The sequence below is a fragment of the Hyposmocoma kahamanoa genome, unplaced genomic scaffold (genome assembly GCF_003589595.1).
Source record: "Hyposmocoma kahamanoa isolate Upper Pololo Valley unplaced genomic scaffold, ASM358959v1 210, whole genome shotgun sequence".
NCBI lineage: Eukaryota > Metazoa > Arthropoda > Insecta > Lepidoptera > Cosmopterigidae > Hyposmocoma > Hyposmocoma kahamanoa.
Genome location: NW_020653731.1, coordinates 4,881,522 through 4,899,880, shown reverse-complemented (window position 1 = coordinate 4,899,880; position 18,359 = coordinate 4,881,522). Strand labels below are relative to the sequence as shown.

The window sequence follows — 18,359 nt, the reverse complement described above, 5'->3', positions numbered from 1 at the left end:
GGAATTTGTATATGATTAGATGATAAAATACCTAACCATGTTGCTATTTTATTAAACAGTGCCTATATAATTCTGTCAGAATAACATTTAAATAAAATTCAGTATTGCGTCATAGTCATATGAAGCTAACAAATATATTTCAGCTTTTCGTGATCCCTTCTACCTACATAAGTAAGCTTTTGGAAGGTAGCACTTAGTTCGAGAAAGTTTAGGTTTAAAGCGAGCAAGTATTGGCTGTGTGAACGTCTTCTCAGACTACAAAATGTAAAATATGGATTTTATTGATTTGCGAGAGACACAAATACGTCTTGAAAGACGTACGCATTTAAATGCTCCAAAATAACTTAGGATCAGTATGGAAGCTTAAATAGCGTAGTTGCGTGTTAGAATTCATTAATTCACGTTTTCATTAGGTACTCTCAATCTCGCAATTAATACTGTTTAAGTACTTATATGTTGAATAAGACATTTGGATACCACCAAAGGCATGTGAGATTGAATTGATTAAAATAGTGGCTGGAATCTTAGTCGCATCTTTTGTAAAAAATACCTTTTTCATACAATTTAAAATTTCCCGCCAACAGTGATTTCTGAACTATGATCAAAGTTGCCATTAATATTAAATTCCCCATATTTTCAAAGGCAACGTGTTGAGATCGTAGTAAGACAGTGAATTTTCACTATACTATTTTCTACTTTACCCAGATTGTTTTAAGTGTTGTTACTGTTTTTTTGTAATGTGCAATAAAATATACTGCGTTATTTCATTCATAAAAAAGAAAGACCACTGTAATCCAACTTGTTTGATAAAGATACAGATCGTTGCTCAAAAGAGTCCTACCTACTACGAGTCCAAGGGATTTGAATAAACTACCTATAATCATAAAAATAAAAGAATTGGATAAAGTCAAACTCCTTTTTATGGCAACATATTAACTGTCACAACTCAAGAAAAGTGAAAAGTGACATGCGATTTCGGTTTTTAGCATGAGTGATTTTATTTTTCCAAATAATCATTTTTAACATAAGAAATCTCACGTGTAATGTCTTTATTCGACACCGCAGTTTTCAACTCTACTCTTTACGAGGCTTTGTATCTTCAGATTGAAGATACTTTGACTTTCGCTAAAGATTTTTTCGAGTCGTGCGTGTCTTCGTTGCCGATCGAACATTTTCCTAAATCATTCGTTAGTCTTGGCGAGAATACTATTTATGACGAGATAGTTGAAGTTTTCTACTTCAATGAGTTCCAGTTTCTGCTGCTAAAAACGTTTTTCTTGATTCTGTTGTTTACTTTCTTATTGATTTTTGTGTCGTGGCGAGTGTACGGAAAACGTATATCTGAGAGGTTTATGAAGCCTGGTGAGTCACTGTCTCGTGATAATAATGTAGTATGAAGTATCCTTGGCCTTGTATGTGTGATTAATTATTTGTTTATTTGTTTTTGTGTTTACTTCAGAGCTCATAGCGAAATATTGTACCATTTTAAAAGCGCTCTAGGGTGAATACCGTTGCTCTGGTACTCATAGTAGACGGAATTCTCTAGTTTGAGACCAGGCAATTGGTGTGGTTGTCTGGTACATCATTATTATTTTGGATATCTATTTTAAAAGATTAATTTTAAATTTTTAAATGGGCAATTATACTTAATTTCTATGAAAGGTAAGAGAACTGGTGAAATTCTAGGCACATGAGACTTATATACTTATGTCCAGGATGACAGGCACAGTGGCAGTGCTCCTTGGATCTTTGTGTTTTAAAAGCATTGACTGGTACTGCAACTGTTATGGACAGGAGTGCCACTTACTACCAGGTATTGCAGGTGCGCAACTTGTTCGTCCTGTCACTTGGTCTCTTAAAAAATATGTACCATATTGATGCCTCACTCTCTCAAACTCGTATCTGATAAAGAGTGATTATTCAGGATATGTCAAGTTTCTATTTATTTTGAATTTCTCATAGAGGGTTATTAATTTGGATGCATTACTTTGAGAATAGGTATAAGCCAGTGTGTATAAATATGAAGGAACTGTGATGTGCATCAGCCTGCAAAATTTGTATATACAATCCATTTGTTGCATTTTTTTTTTGCATGTCTGTAACTTTGTGTTTTAAGATATGAGTTTGAGAAAGTAAGGCGATATTGAGCAGGATTACCGTTTGCATTTGTGTTGGAAGCGATTATTATTGTTATTGTCCATGTTTTCCATTCTGTTAATATTTACTGGTTGTCCTGCATAGTCCGTTCTGCAGTCTCACAAAGCATATACAAAAAAAAACTTCCGCTTAAACATTTATGGGTATTGAAGAGGCAAAAGAGATGTGCTAGGATTGTAGCAATTGGAAGGCAGTATTCTCTGCCTACCCCGGTGGGAAATGGTTGCGAAATTTATGTATGTATCCACATATACACTGTTAACTAATTATCAAAGGTGTAATGGTTAGGTAGTGTGTGTGAATACAGATTTTTTTATCCTTTTAGTTCATTTATGTTATTATCTTTGATAAGGTACATAATGTGACCAAACCCATTTTCAAATCAATACATATGTAAAAGCTATCTTATTATGCTTTGCATAATAAACAATTTCGAATCATCTGAAGAACAGAGTCCAATGTGATTATATAGCGAAAAAGAGTAAGTGCGTTACAAGAACAATTTCATTATTCAAATTAAGGGCTATGTAAAAGTGTTTTGAGAATTTGTATATCTTATTTTGTTTTGGAAATATGAAATCGAATAACGGTCAATCTCACATCCACAGCGAAGAAGCACAAACGAAATGTACTATGTCCTGAGAACAAGTAGTCCTGCATATAGATCTTTGTTCTACGGATGAGTCGATTTTATTACTTATAATCTACAAACTCACTGTTTACAATCTCTTCACTGACAAGTCATCAAGATAGCCTATCTTTTAAGGAAGTACCTAATAACAAATAATATAAAACCATAAAGACTTATTATGCATTGTATTCATGCTAAACTTTGAATACACTGAGGGTAGTATTCCAGAACTCTACTCAATGCTCAAGTCAGGATTTGAGCAGACTTGAGTATGATTTCAAGCACTGGAAATACGACCCTAATGGCAAGGACTTGAGTATGATTTCTAGTGCTTTGAATCATACTCAAGTCCTGACTTGAGCATTGAGTAGAGTTCTAGAATACGACCCTGAAAACCCTAAAGACTCACCATTCACATTCACTACATACAAAATACGCACCTAAATGTTTCGTTGCAGGCATCTATCTGTTAAACCATATCAGCCATGCTATAATTGAACTACAAATTTCTAGACTTTGTAATATTATGGCAGCAACAGGGCAGCTACTGTTGCAGGGTTGAAGTAACCATAGTTATTTTAACCTTCAAGTCTTACTTCTTTAATCAGGCAATGTTATATCACCATATATCTGCAAGACCGCAGTAGGGCTAGAGAAGCGTGAGATATTGCCGTTCTCTATTCGAGAATAGCAGTATCTTGCCGCTCTTGGGCAAAACTCGCTTTGTTTGAGCTAACCCCACAGGTAGCAGACAGCATGTGGCCAATGTTTAGAGCTGGCTGTACCACAGAATGGCTTGTATGTATGTGTCACACTTTCTGATGCAACCCATTACTAAGTTAGAGACAACATTGTTCCAGCTACATCGGCAACTATAGAACAGTTGAAGGAAAGTGTTTCCAAGCTGAAACTGCCTAAGGAGCACACTCCAAGGATATAAAATGACGGACAAGATTAAAAAGTTCTTTCAAAAGAAGAAAGCTGATGCAAAATTCAAGTTGGCTGGACCTGGACATAAGTAAGTCACTGGAACAGTTCTATCTTCGTAGTATTACAATAACTCCCCCTGCTATTGCCAATTGCCATAACAATTAAAATAACACTTAAAATTGATAGTTAAACGTAATAATTAAATTGAAACTAGTTGAATAATTAAATGGTTATTAACATCAATTTATTATAGAGACAGAGGATTTAGTTATAGTTTATCACGCACAATGCAGGTTGGGGACTTCACATATTTCCTAGGGTTCTGAACTGTCGTTGACATGCAGACATTAAAAAATCAGCAGTTTAATATGTCGTAACCTTGACCAGTGCTGTACAGACTATGACTAACTTTTGTCTCGTTTTTATAAAGAAGGAACATCTCCCAAAGCTTGACTTTACCCCATTGTTATCTTTGGTGTTAATTGGGATATAGAAAAACAAAATTCTTATTTACTCTTTGAATTTTCATGTGAGTTGAGATACTCCATTTCAAGTAATAATACAAAAGCGTGAGTGAAGTTTCCTTTCCAGTCTATCAAAAAAATGTTTACTAACATGGTGGAATACTTATGTATATATATAATTCGGTGAGACATCGGACATTCAGACGTACGGTGAGGTATCATCCTTATTTGGTCGATATTCCCTTCGGGCATACTAAGCACTTTTTGAAATCTTTTATTTTGTGTACAACTCAGGAATGAAGTTCCCTGTCCGTGTTTTCGAGCACATCTTTTAGGTGCGACTGTATAGGCGTCTTTTCGGCGAACTCGTTCCATCATAGAACCTATCTTTGCTCCAGGACTAGGTAGTGTTCAAGAGCAAGTCCATTAATTAAATACAAAAGAATTGTTAACTTGTATGACAAGAAATTTACTAAGAAAATATCTATTTGTATGTATGGCAAAACACTAAATTAATCAAGCTATCTCTTCACTGTGTGTAATTAAACTATGTACAGTGTTAAAAAATATAGCTACGGGCCACCATAAAAATTGTTGGTAATTGATTGTATGGTAAATTGTAATTCCATTTCGTTACAGACTAAGTGACGCATCAAGCAGTACTAGTTCAGTATCATCCAAGAAAGATGCAGTAAAACCAAGAAGGTCTGGTTTGTCTGAGGAGAGCAAAGTAGCTGCTGATGCAGCATTGGCCAGGCTGCAGCAGAAACGAGAGAACCCTACATTCAACACTTCTTTGGCTGCAATTCAGGTCTTTTATTCTAATTTAAAATTATTTTTAGCAAAGTGACAATTGACACACATGGAAAATGTCTAATCGCAGTAATTTTATTCCTCCAGCTTAGCACTGTGATAGTAATGTAAATAAGTTTTAAGTTTTTGTAATCGATTAGTAAATCGAATATTTCACTCGCAATTGAATAAGTATCTAAGTGTGAGGATTTGAAGGAAGATTTAAAATGAAGATTTTGGAAATTTTTTATATTCTTATTTAGGTTATGTAAGGGAAACCGCTCGTATGACTCAATTGAACAAATCGATTCATTCAATTAACATTCTTACATGATTAATCAATTTGTAGTTGGCATTACAATTAGCCATCACTAAACCATCTATGGTCGGGTCAGTGACTTGTTTGTTTACATTTTGTTCAAAATGGATTGGAACGAAGTATAATAAGCTAAAAGTATTTATATTGACATTTGTTCAAAATAGAGCATGAGTAGAAGCAGTAAAGCTCCTTGTGAAAGAGTTTGTCTATGGTAGTACTACTATCTTACCTATTTCTACCGCCAAGTGTTCCGGTTTAGCGTATGGCTGCTGGTGAAATTACAAGTATATGGAACTTATCAACTTCGTCTCAGGGTGCGGATGCACTGGCAGTGCCCTTTAGATCTTTACGATTTAAAGCTCTGAATGGCACTGCAACTGCTATGGACAGGCATACATATATACATCGAGTATATAACCAGAAATAGAGACGAAATGTCACTTAATTTGTTCAAAAACTATTCTGCCAAATCATTACCGTTACAACTGCGCTCCGATTGGCAAGCACGAATTCGAAACAATTGACGGGTTTCGTCAATAGTTTCACTTCAAACCAGACCAGTTTAACTTGAGCTTTGCTATAATGGACCAAAATTTAAAAATCTTTATATTAATCATTATATGAATTATCTTTACGACAATAAATACGAATATTTTTGGAGATGTACACACAGGTCAGTAGTTGGCGCTATTTCAGCTTTCTAATTTGTGCCTTCAGCGCAAACGAGAGTTGATATTTAAAACTGATTTAAGGTCCTTTTGCCTGATGAGTTTCCAGTGCTGGATAGCCCTTACTTCGTCTCTATTTCTGGTTATATACTCGATGGGTAGTTGAATATTATACTCTTACAAATTCCAAAATTCAAAATCATATTTATTTCATAGGTAAGCAAATTACACTTGAAATTGTCATATTGATTAAACTTACCGCTCATTCTTGAAACAGATTGCCCTGAGAAGAATGAGCAAGAAACTCTAGTTGTTGCTTTTTGTAAATATACATTTACCATTTCCAACATCTTAGATAGAGAACACCTGCAGGAACTAAACGGGTCACTACCACGAATTTTGATCATCCATCTACGCAGAAGCTGTATAAATAACCTTAGAATAAAGTTTTTGTTTTACTATAGTTTTAAACCTCACTAAAAGCAAATTTTGAATATCAACCTTACTGAATCTTATTCTAGAAGTGTAAATCCCGAAGTGCCCCTTAAATGAATTTATTAGTTTTTGAAGACAACTATCAAGAACAGCTCTTTTATTTGTTATTCCTTGTGTTAATGATATGTCTATCACTATTTTTCATTAAAAAAATACTATTCTTCTTAGAAAGAAGAAAGAAAGAAAGAAAAATAATTTATTTGGCAACATTTTACAAATTAGCTTACTTAGCATAAATTACATTTTCATAGGTATACTCTGATGCTAATGTAAGAATGTTAATCTCATGAAACTTATCTCTCAACTTGAGTCTTCACACCTCCAAAAGTCTCAATATACTTCCTGTATTGGCGATAGACCTTTTGTATATACTTTCATATTTCGAATTTGTTTTTATTTTTATTAACCGACTTCAAAAAAGGACTAGGTTCTCAATTCGGCTACGTTTTTTTGTATGTATGTTACGCGATGACTCCGGCATTTGTGAACCGATTTTGATAATTCTTTTTTTGTTGGAAAGAGGGTAGCAGTAGTGGTCCCATTTAAATTTGAAAAAAATATTACACCTCTAAGGGTGGCATACTAGGGGATGAATGACTTTTGAGGTCGGTTGTTTAGTGCTCTGTAATGAGATTATGTATTTTTTAATCGGTTATTTTCTCCGTCAATGCCTGCTGCCTATTCCTTGCTCTCCTGCTATCGTTTTTACCTCTGAATTATATGCTTTTTCTGTCAATTCTAAATAACGTCCATTACTTCTTCGACTGGTCGTCTATAACTTCGATGACACGTGATGCATTACTACATATCAATGAAATAAAAAGTTAAAAAACCATTGATACAAAACAGTGTACTCCAAAACTTCAATAAAATCAATATCTATCAGCTAATAATGAATCGAGACCAATTTAATGAACACAAACACTATTAATACATCTGAAAATAAAGGATTTTTTTTACTATTACTGGTTTTAATGTGAAGCTGGGTGGTCTTCAGACTAGCCTGGTTGCAGGATCGAATCATAGTTACCATATTATTGTAACGTCTTCATAAATTTTTTTTAACTGCTGAGCAGATACAGAGACAAAAGCATCGAACTTATAACTCCCCTCTTTTTGCGTCAGAGGTTAAAAATCGCCATTTCACTCATTAATACTTTACACGGACATCATTCTGGCTAACTACTAACTTTTCTTTGGATTCAATTTTGGTGACATTTTAATTTTGAGTAAATAGACCCAATAAAGTGAGTCTTTATATTTGCACCTGAAGACCTGTGTGAGCTGTACTTGACTTGGTTAATTTAAGGTGTTATGTCACTGCTTGTTCAGGTGGTATGGTACTGTTTTCATAGGATTATTTTTGCGCGTTTGTGTCCAACGTCTAGTGTTTTCTGTTAAAATGTTAATTTTGTGTAAACAATTGTAGAGTTTCATTTGTGAAAAAATAAAAATAATTCCATTTTTTGAGCGTATTTGCATTACATTGCTGCAAATGAAGCTCCACATTATAGTATAAAAGTAACGGGAATTACTCGCGTAGTATTTTAGTCGAAAGCGGTCCCACTAGTTTCAACCATAATCGATGGTCTTCATCAGAGGTTGAGGGCAACGTTCGCGACCGGCGTCACGTGCGCGCGCTGCGGCTGCGCGCTGCGGCTTTCTGCGCGCGCGTAGATGACGCAGTCCGCAGTGGGGAACTCGGGGGGGCTGATACGTTGCGTCAGCGCGTCCTGGAACTCTTCTTCGCTACTGCTGTCCGTAGAATTGTTGTCGGGAACAGTCCAGCACACAGAGCTCACCACGTTACTACTAGTTTCATAATAAAAAATAAGCTCCACATTTTGTTATAATGTACATTTGACACATTTTGCTGATTTGCAGCTCAGTTGGTAGAGCGGTGACCCTAATTTAGCACAGCGATTCCTTACTTTCTCAAATTCGTATCTTAATAGGAGTGATAGATGGAGATGGCAAAACTTTCTATTTATTTTATATTTCTTATCACGGGTGTCAATTTAAATGCATTACTTTAAGTATGAATAGGTAAAAGCTAGTGTGTGAATATGAACGAAATGTAATGTGAAATTAGCCTGCAAAATTTGTATGTACAATCCATTTTTTTGCATTTCAGTAACTTTGTGTTTTAAAATACGAGTTTGAGAAATTTTGATTGCCGCTCAGGGCTTTAATTCACAAAGTTCTGAGCAGGATTGCCACTACGCACGTCACCTAAAAGAGACAACATAAGTTGACAAGTCCCGTGTGCTTGAAATTTCACCAGCACCCTTACCCTTCAAAACGTAACACAGTAATGGTCACATTACTGCTTGGCGACAGAAATAGGTAATAGAATACGTTTATTTGCCAGAATACAGTAATGATAAAGGTCTTAAATACAATTAGGTACATTGTATTCAACCTGCAAGCAGATGTGCCAATATGAATTTCATGTTTGGTTTCTATTGTTAATTGCACTTCAAATAAATGTAAATTTTTATTTGGAAATTCTAAGTATTCTTTATTACTATACAAGCAATGTGTCAAAAGTTTTGACAAATACACAGATATCCCTAATGTACATTAGGGTGTTTCATTTTGTTAGGCAAAAAATAAAATGTAAAATTTTTGCAGACTTTGCTTACGCCCCTAGTCTGAGGGTCGTATTCTAGAACTCTACTCAATGCTCAAGTCAGGACTTGAGTATTGCAGTGAGCACTGAAAATCATACTCAAGTCCTTGCCATTAGGGTCGTATTTCCTGTGCTTGTGTTTCAATTGCAATCCTGACTTGAGCATTGAGTAGAGTTCTAGAATACGACTCTCAGTGTTGTATAAAAAATATATGCAGAATTTCAAGATTATTGGATAATATATTAAGGGGTTGCACACTTTTATTTCATACTAGTGCAATTTCGAATATTGAAATACTTTGCACTTATGAGCTTTTCATGAATTTCTTTAATTTTTTGTAGTCAATTATGATTAATAAAATGGAAACCAGAGTAGAAATTGGGTACAAAAAAAGGTACTTTGTAGTGAGTTTTTAGGAACTTGGACTCCTCAAAGGAACTTCTGGAATACGACCATGAGACTCGGGGCGTAAGCAAAGTCATATGAAAATCACGTCTTTGTAAAAATGAAACACCCAAATGTACATGCATGGCAAAGGCAGTATGTTTAGTTTTTTGAACAGAGGTTTACAGCTGTTATCGAACCACGCACCGCAGATCGCCCGAACACATTTCTGAACCTTAAACGCACTTTCCACGACTAATGAATTGCCCCACAGTATAAGACCGGTAAAGTTACATACAGTACTTCCCTGGCGAACTCTTAAAACTATCAAATGTTGGTTACATTTGTTATGAAAGAGGATGCTATCATTGACGTACCACAACAGTAAATCACATTCAGGGTTTTTATTTAAATTGTCAGGCACAAGTAAGGAAAGAACTTGAAAATGAATCAAACGCTTCAAAATCCGAACCACATGTTGATGAAAGACCGAGGTCACCTGAAGAAGTGGATTTGCCAAGGAACTTTGCTGCAGCTGGTGTGTTTTTTAGGTAAGCAATATGTCATTTCGAAATTATACTCAGGTCTTTTGATAGTCCTTTGGAATGTGTTAGTAAAGCCTCGCCTCGCTCACGTACTCAAGCTTCACTGCGAGTAAACTTGCGCATGATAATTGGTGTTTATTTACTTACATATACATACAAATAAACACCGATTATATATATATATATTTAATAATGTTTTTTCCTTTTCTTTTTATAATATTAAGTAACGGGACGAACAAATCGTGCGCCTGATGGTAAGCTACATGCTTGTCCATAACAGTTGCAGTGCCACTCAGAGCTTTAAATCGCAAAGATCTGAGGGGCACTGCCACTGCGCCCGTCACCCCGAGGCATAAATTAGCAAGTCCCATGTGCCTGTAATTTCACCAGCACCCATACCCTTCAAACCCGTACGTAAAAGACAGTACTTCCCTGGACGAACTCTTTCACAAGGAGCTCTACTGCTACTAAATTAATAATACTATTAATTATATTAATATTAATATTACTTACTATATACTACTAGCTTCACCCGTGTAGACGATCCTAAACGCTTTATTTCTTGCTCAGTGGTTAGTTCGTTAACTATTGAAATTTTGCATTCAAAAAACAACATTAGAGTTTCTTGGTGGTCCTTAGTGGAATCCGCTTTTTTTATTTATTTAGATCCACAAAATAGTTTGAATTCCGATGGTATATTTATTATTTTATTATTAAATTTATTTATTTACAGATGTCCTATAATAAGCAATGACATTCTACCTAGAGATGAGTGGAAGAAAAACATTAAAACTTTCCTTTATGAACAACTAGCGGAGGAGAGGGGATTGACTGCCTGTCTTATTATACAGTCATGTAACAATAATAGAGACAAGGTGTGTCTACATACTTATTTATTGCCTTATCTCATCTTAGGTATCTACCTAGCAGCATTCACTTACAAAAGTGAACCAACAAAGAGCTGTTTCAATAAAAGTTATTTTATCGTAACCTTGTTCGCTTAAAAATAGAAGACATTTGCACTATTGGCGCTCCATGGGGTGGTACCGGGTTCTATTCCCGATAAGACTAATTTGAGAAATGACCTTTTTAAAATTAGTTCTGGTCTTGGTGTTCTGGGTAGTTTACGGAGCACATATATACTTTCATAGATTTCTCATAGATGGCGCTACGGCTAAAAAGTTGTTGAAAACCAAATACAAGGATCCGACAGACAAGCACATAGAGAAATTCGTGAGGTCCGCTAGTTTGTTCCGTGGCTTATTTGGCATAGCGTCTGGTACGATTTGCTAGAAAACGTCGGTTCGAACCCGGATCGAAGGATTTTTTTCTGAGTGTTTGGATCTTTGTATTAATAATATAGTAATGCACACGCTCAACATAACCCCGCACTAGGGAAGCCCTGTGTCGCGGGTGCCATGGACACACACATGAACAACCACAAATTACACCCAAACTCAAAATATGTGTTGTGTTTTCCATCCGTTACTTGAGAGTATGAGCTCTGGACTGTATTCGCACTTTCCATCAGGCGCGATGCAGTCATTTTGCCGAGTCACAATAAAAAAATTAAAAAAAAACTCGCGAGAAAAATAAATTTAGGCCATACAAATATTTCTCCCTTCCCGGGAATCGAACCTGGGACCTCTGCGTGGCAGTCCGGCATGGTAGCCGTTCGGCCACGGAGGCAGTTAATTACTCTTTTGTTTATTATGTTTTGCTTTGCATAGGGGACATGTTGTAAGAAAAAAGCAAATTCTTTAAAAATGAGTAACTACTTTTGTTAACAAATTAATGATCGTTTATAACAAATTAAATAAATCTATGGTCGTTATTTTTTTCATATTTATGTAGGTTACTTTGCTGTACTAAACCATACCATACATGCCCGATAATGGGACGACTATGTTGATGATAAGTGGTTAAAAAAAAACAATTTCAGGTGGAGAAATGCGTGGAGACGCTATGCAAGTATTTGGAAAATATCGTTACACAACCGGACGAGGAGAAATTTCAAAAAATCAGGATGTCGAATAGGTAATAACTTGATTATTCTCAATACACATACCGGCGGCACATTTAGCGGAAAAAAAATTAAGTGACAACATAAAATTTTAATATACATTTATTATTTCAAATTAATAATCATTAGGCGGAAAGTAACAATAAAGAAATTAACATTCTTAGACTTGTATCGCAATACATTTATGAAGCTGTAATTTATGTTAAGAAGAAAAGTAATTGTTTTATGAAAAATTTGACAGATACAATATTAATACGAGGAATAAAAATGAACTAGCTGTTTTTGACAGTCGTCTTCAGAAAGTCACAAATTCATGAAGCAATGTATAAGTATACGCTTCTATAATAAAAATTTTACCACTCACGAGGTTTAAACCTATAGTGAAACAAAAACTTTAAAAATACTGTTTCTGCGTACTGGAATGATAAAAATCCGTAGCCGTGACCCGTTTAGCTATTGCAGGTAGTCTCGATCTATGACGTTTGAGATAGATATTGTATATTCACAAAGAGCAACCTCTCGAGTTTCTACCTCATTCTTCTCAGAGAAATCTGCCTGACGAAAGAGCAGTACAGTTTACTCAATATGACTATTTCAAATGTAAACTTATACCGAATTAATTTAGAGCTTGGTACTTCATTCCCAGAAATATTTCACCAGCCTCAACTTTTTTGCTAGATGTAAGGATGAAATAAAGAGCTTATAGTCCATTTTTTAGGTACTTAACTAAATGTAAACAATCTTTGATACATTTTTTTACAAATCAACAGGCATAAAAATAGGCATGCTATTTCATATGAAGCTAAATATTTATATTTGAAGGTAAGTAAAAATAATTTTATAAATGTATATTTCAGTAAATAGACATTTCAAGATTTTTACATTTAGTTGCCTAAACAAATGGACTGTAGCAGAATAATAAAATTAAAAATGAATATTGTGACGTGCATTAAAAAAAATGATTTAATACAAAAGTGTGATAGACATGTTTGAATAATTAGCAGCTTAAACGCTAAAATATTCAAAAACTTGATTACAATTTCTTTAATGTGGCTCCATCGATTTTCACGATGATTCTGCCAATGTCAGGGTTGAAAAAGATACTTTTAAGTTGGTGTGACTATGTGCGATAAGATAGCCGGAGATCCTACAATTGGTTATTTACATTTTTTTTAATATTAGTTTCACGGCATCGCAATAAATCCATCAAGCCAAATCTTCAACATTTTTTCATATCTTTTTAAATACTTTGTCTAACAGACTTTCTTCTTTGAATATATTTTAGATTGTAACATTAATGATATTGACATAATAATATGATCTGTCATTATATTTCTTTTAGTTAAGCCATTAGACAATAAATTACATAAAAATCCGTCCCGTGGGATTCCGTTCCGTTTTAGGTTACATATTATTCCGTTGATTTGTTTGTTATTACTAGAAATTAGAGTCGCTTTGATAAATTGCCAATTGTTTACAACAATAACTATTTCGTGTGTTGCAACGAGTGTTGCGACATCTAGTGTACCAATAGGTACTAAATACCCGACTACGCTGTCTTTGTCTTTGTACCGCGATTTGCAATCCTCTTGAATTATTGGTTCGAGCTAAGAATTTTTATTTGACTTTGAATAATGTTAACACCTTTTAACATCGCCTTCGTAAAGACTACTCAATTTTTGTTGAAAAAAAAGTCTAAACTAAAATAAATTGCATTTTCTTTATATTTAGTGACAAAGCAGAGACAGATGGAAATTGAAAAATAGTATTAGTTTAATATAATAACGTTCGCGAAATTTACGAGAAACCTGTATTTATTTATTTATAAACACAACATTCTTTTAGACTTACAGCTTAAGCCAAAGCGTCCAACAAGACTTAAACTTAAAGATAATGTAAAATTTTAATATAACATATAAGATACAAAATAATACTTAAAAACTAAACAAAGAAAGAAAAGATAAATCACACAACATTACACAATTTACTGCAATATACTTAATATACTTATCTTAAATTTACAAAGCGACTTAAGGCGCTGAGAGACACGCCACTTGTTGGCAAACACATCCTGTCGGATCTGGACCAGAAACTGATTGATTTGTACGAAACAAACAAAACAAATTAATTAGACAATTGACAGCCAGCTAATTGTTTATTTTCAAATTGGAATAACAAGTAAAAAGAGTAATATAACCGTCCAGACAGATGAAAAAAGGCTGCAATATTTTGAGCTTTTTACTAGTGTGCCTATAATTGTGCCGGTATGTATAAATAAAGAAAACCTGAACAAAGTACTTTACAGTGCAACTAGCTCGTAAAGAAAGGAAGTACCACTATGTCTTTTCCAGCCTTCTGCGCAAATTATACTAATTATCATTTTCGCAAGGTGAAGATATACGTCATAAGGAACCATGTATATTCAAATGTTTGACAAATGTTCCATTTAATATTTCGCGAAAATATTTTACTTCCATACAAAACACAATAAACAATGTTTCGTTATTTTGCCATCTCCGTTACGCTTCGATAAATAATAAACGGTAAAGGAGACCCGTTGTCGGTAAACCTACAATCTCTGGACTAACAACCTCTCACGACTATAGTTACTAACATCATAAACAACAACTTAATTTCCATTACTTTTTACTAAACGTAATAATTTTACTCAATTTCAATCACAATCTCATCATTAACTTTTTTTGTTGTTCTATCTGACATTTTTTAGGTGTGTATTTGATAGTAAAGTAGTAAACAAACGTCTTTCTCGAAACTATTTACGCTAGACCGCCCGCCCTACTACCGCACTGACTTACCACCTCTTTATTTTTATACGAGAGTAAAATCTGATTGTTTATGTTGTTAGTAATGTAGTCCTAGTATTTTCAAATAACGCTGTATATAAAACGTTTCCAGAGCCTTTACGGAACGCGTCCAGCCAATAGAAGGCGCGATGGAGCTTTTATTCGCGGCTGGTTTCACTCAGCAAAAGATCACCAACGCTGACGGCGTCGAGGAGGACTACCTCGTGTTCAACCGTGACCTTGTGCCTAACACTGATAATCTTGTTGTAAGTATTTATTACCCAAAAACGTATATACACGGTGGTAATTATTATGCAAAACTATGGGATTTTTTGATCGACTTCAAAAAAGGTCACGTCAATTTGACTGTATTATTTTATGTGTATGTTACATTTGTGAATAGATTTCGATGATTATATTTTTTTTGTTAAAAAGGGGGTCCCAGTATTGGTCCCATTTAAATTTGAAGAAAATATTGTACCTCCAAGAGTGGCAAACTAGGAGATGAATGACTTTTGAGGTCGGTATTATTAATAATTATTTTTTTGTCTGCAAACGAGTTAATTCCAACCAGTTTCGCTAACAAATTGATGTGGTTAGCCTTTAGAATATAAATGCAGAAAACGCTGTTCGATAGGGCAGCTAGCAGAGACTCGCAGCAGCAGCAGCAGCAGTATATGTATAGTTCGCCGGTACTTGATATTGAATCTCTGACCCCGGCGACTGCCATTGCCGCAGAATTTTAATGAAAAATTCCAATATTATCTTTTATGCCAATCCAAAATAGATAATCAACAATAAGTTAAAATTAAATTTTTAGACACTAATAGACGCGCTTCGAACGGCTGAACCGATCCAACTAGAGCTGGACAGAAACCTCCAGGTGTTGCTGCCTTCTCAGGCCGCTACAAAAGTACAATTGCCACCTACTTTCTATGCTCTAACTCCTGAGGAACTGAAAAGGGAACATCAGTTAAGGTAATTGTCTGTTATTGTTAATGTTGTTACGTTGAGTGTATGCGTTTTTATTATTATAATAAGTAGAATAGTAGCAGTAGAGCTTCTATGGAAAAACTTCCTCCAGGGAAGTACTGCCTAACCCTACCTATTTCTGCCGCCAAGCAGTAATGTGAGCATTGCAGTGCTGGCGAAATTACAGGGATTTGGAACTAATTTATTTTTTTATTAATTCCCTAGATTGACACCTGGTTAAAGTCTAAAAACAAATTAATTGTTATTGAACTAATTAATTGTTGTTGTTAAAATTGAATTAATTGACGGCCTCCGTGGTCGAGTGGCTTGCACACCGGTTTTCATGGTGTCGCCATCTCTGGGGTCCCGGGTTCGATCCCCGGCCGGATTAGTGTAGAAAACTAACTTTTCGATATTACCTTAGGTCTGGGTGTTTGTGCACAAGTGCTTTAGCTACTTTCGGACTAAAACAACGTACGTGACGTTGTCTAATGTTAATTGTTTACAGAACGGAAGCATTGGAAAAAAGTCAAATGCTGCGCACTAAAGCGATGCGAGAAAAAGACGAGATAAGAGAAATGCGCAAATACAAATTCGCTATTATCAGAGTACGTTTCCCAGACGGGATTTTGTTGCAGGTGAGATGGTCAAATAAAGTGTACTGTGCACTATTTATACACTGTATTACCAAAGTATAATGAGATAAGTAGTCAAACTCTTGATTGTTCGGCGCGTCAATGCCGAATGTCGCTAGGAGCGTAGGGTTGTTACATTATTATATAGTTCTCAAATGGATCATGGACCCTTTTGACATGTTTTTTTTTTATTTTAACTGTTTTATTAAGATTATGAATACATAGATCGAACACATAGAAAAATTTCGTCGACCCGGTGGAACTTGAATCCACGTCCATGCTGCACCGTAGCATTACTCTAACCATCTGAGCCGCGGGTCCGGTTACCGAGTCAAAATTCTCCTACGTGTTTACGTACGTGTTGTTATAGATTTTTGTACTGACTAGATATCACTAGCGGCGACGAATGCCGAAAAAGACATAGACTCGGTAACTATATTACGTCTCATGATGTCCTGAAAATAATATTCATCTCTTTTCCAGGGTACATTCTCCGTGTACGAACGCTACCACGAAATCCACGACTTCGTGGCGGAGAATCTCGAACATAGCGACCTACCTTTCATTTTGAACACGCCCACAGGACACAAATTACTCCTCGAAGAGGACGCTAATAAGACCCTTATAGATCTTAGATTAGTACCGGCCACAGTGCTTACTTTTGCTTGGCACTCATCGGTTATAGAAGAGATTAATAATAGTCCGAATAAGGATGTCTATCTGAAACCGGAAGTTATGTTATTGGTGCAGGAACTTTAAATTTTATCATAATAATGGTATACAAAACTAAGGAGGTATATGTTTTGGATGTGTTTATAATTGAAATCTTGGAATAATTGTCGTGTAATTATTAGGCTAATAATTACACGACAGTTATTTCAAGATTGGCTAATTCTCAGATTATTGTTCTCTGTCTAAGTTTCGTTGCAATTTTGTATAATATAAGCGAAGTTATTTCGATATTTATAAAATTAATTGGAACAATAAAATGCTATCGCTAGCAATGTCGTGCTATGTGTTTGTATCCGAGTTTATTTAGTTTTCTCACTGCTTGTAATTTTTAGTCAAAATTTAAGAGACAAAACTGTGAATCAGTTATCGGATATATATCGAATAATTTATATATGATAATGATGATAATTATCAAGAAAATAAATATCTTTCTAATTTCGAACCTTGAATTTTTAAGTATTCGAGTATATGATGGTGAAGCAATAATATTTCACTATAATATACTCGGATAAAAATTGACGCGGAAATTAGGCAGTGAACACTAAACCAAAACTGACAGTAGTGCCACATGATGCCACCTTCAGCACGAATGAATGAACTTACAAATTTTGACAAAAAAACGCTATTTACACTTTGTTATAATAATACAAAAATCGAAGACAAAGTAAAATTATTTTAACCTGACAGCACTTGAACCCGTGACCACACTAAACCAGAGCGATGCTCTGCCCATTGAGCTACAGGTCGAGTCAGGAGATCCTACAAATTCCTCGAAATTCTAATGTTTAATGTTTTTTGTTAATCTTTGATTTGGTTTTTTCGGTTTTTTAAAGCCTTATTCATCTCATATTTATCATATAATCAGTATTATTTATGTCCCATTTTATGTTGTCATGTCAATAACATTAAGGGCGCTTTCAAATTAGACGCTTATAGAATCGCTGCAGTTACGCCACTGGCGCTGAAGCCACTACTAATTTTCATGCAATATTTAGAAGCGCAGCTGCAGTACCATTGTCGTGACCGCCGTGCGCCATTTTTGCAGTCACAATTAATGAAGTAAAAATTACTGAAGCGCTACTGATACGCGGCTGCCGCGCCGCTTCCATAAGCGTTAATTTGAACGCGCCCTTATACGTCAAAATTTGTAAGTCGTTCGGGCCATCATAAAATAC

At 35.1% G+C, this 18,359-nt stretch overlaps 1 protein-coding gene across 1 annotated transcript; it reads left to right on the top strand.

Moving 5' to 3' along the window:
* Positions 1–1,267: 1,267 nt before the first annotated feature.
* LOC113227445 (UBX domain-containing protein 6) lies at positions 1,268–17,476 on the top strand. Its single transcript, XM_026460372.1, has 10 exons — positions 1,268–1,362; positions 3,649–3,806; positions 4,822–4,993; positions 9,894–10,024; positions 10,752–10,893; positions 11,961–12,055; positions 14,958–15,111; positions 15,666–15,823; positions 16,326–16,455; positions 16,936–17,476. The coding sequence occupies exons 2-10, from the start codon at positions 3,730–3,732 to the stop codon at positions 17,209–17,211; spliced, it is 1,335 nt and encodes a 444-aa protein (XP_026316157.1). The 5' UTR covers positions 1,268–1,362; positions 3,649–3,729; the 3' UTR covers positions 17,212–17,476.
* Positions 17,477–18,359: the final 883 nt, after the last annotated feature.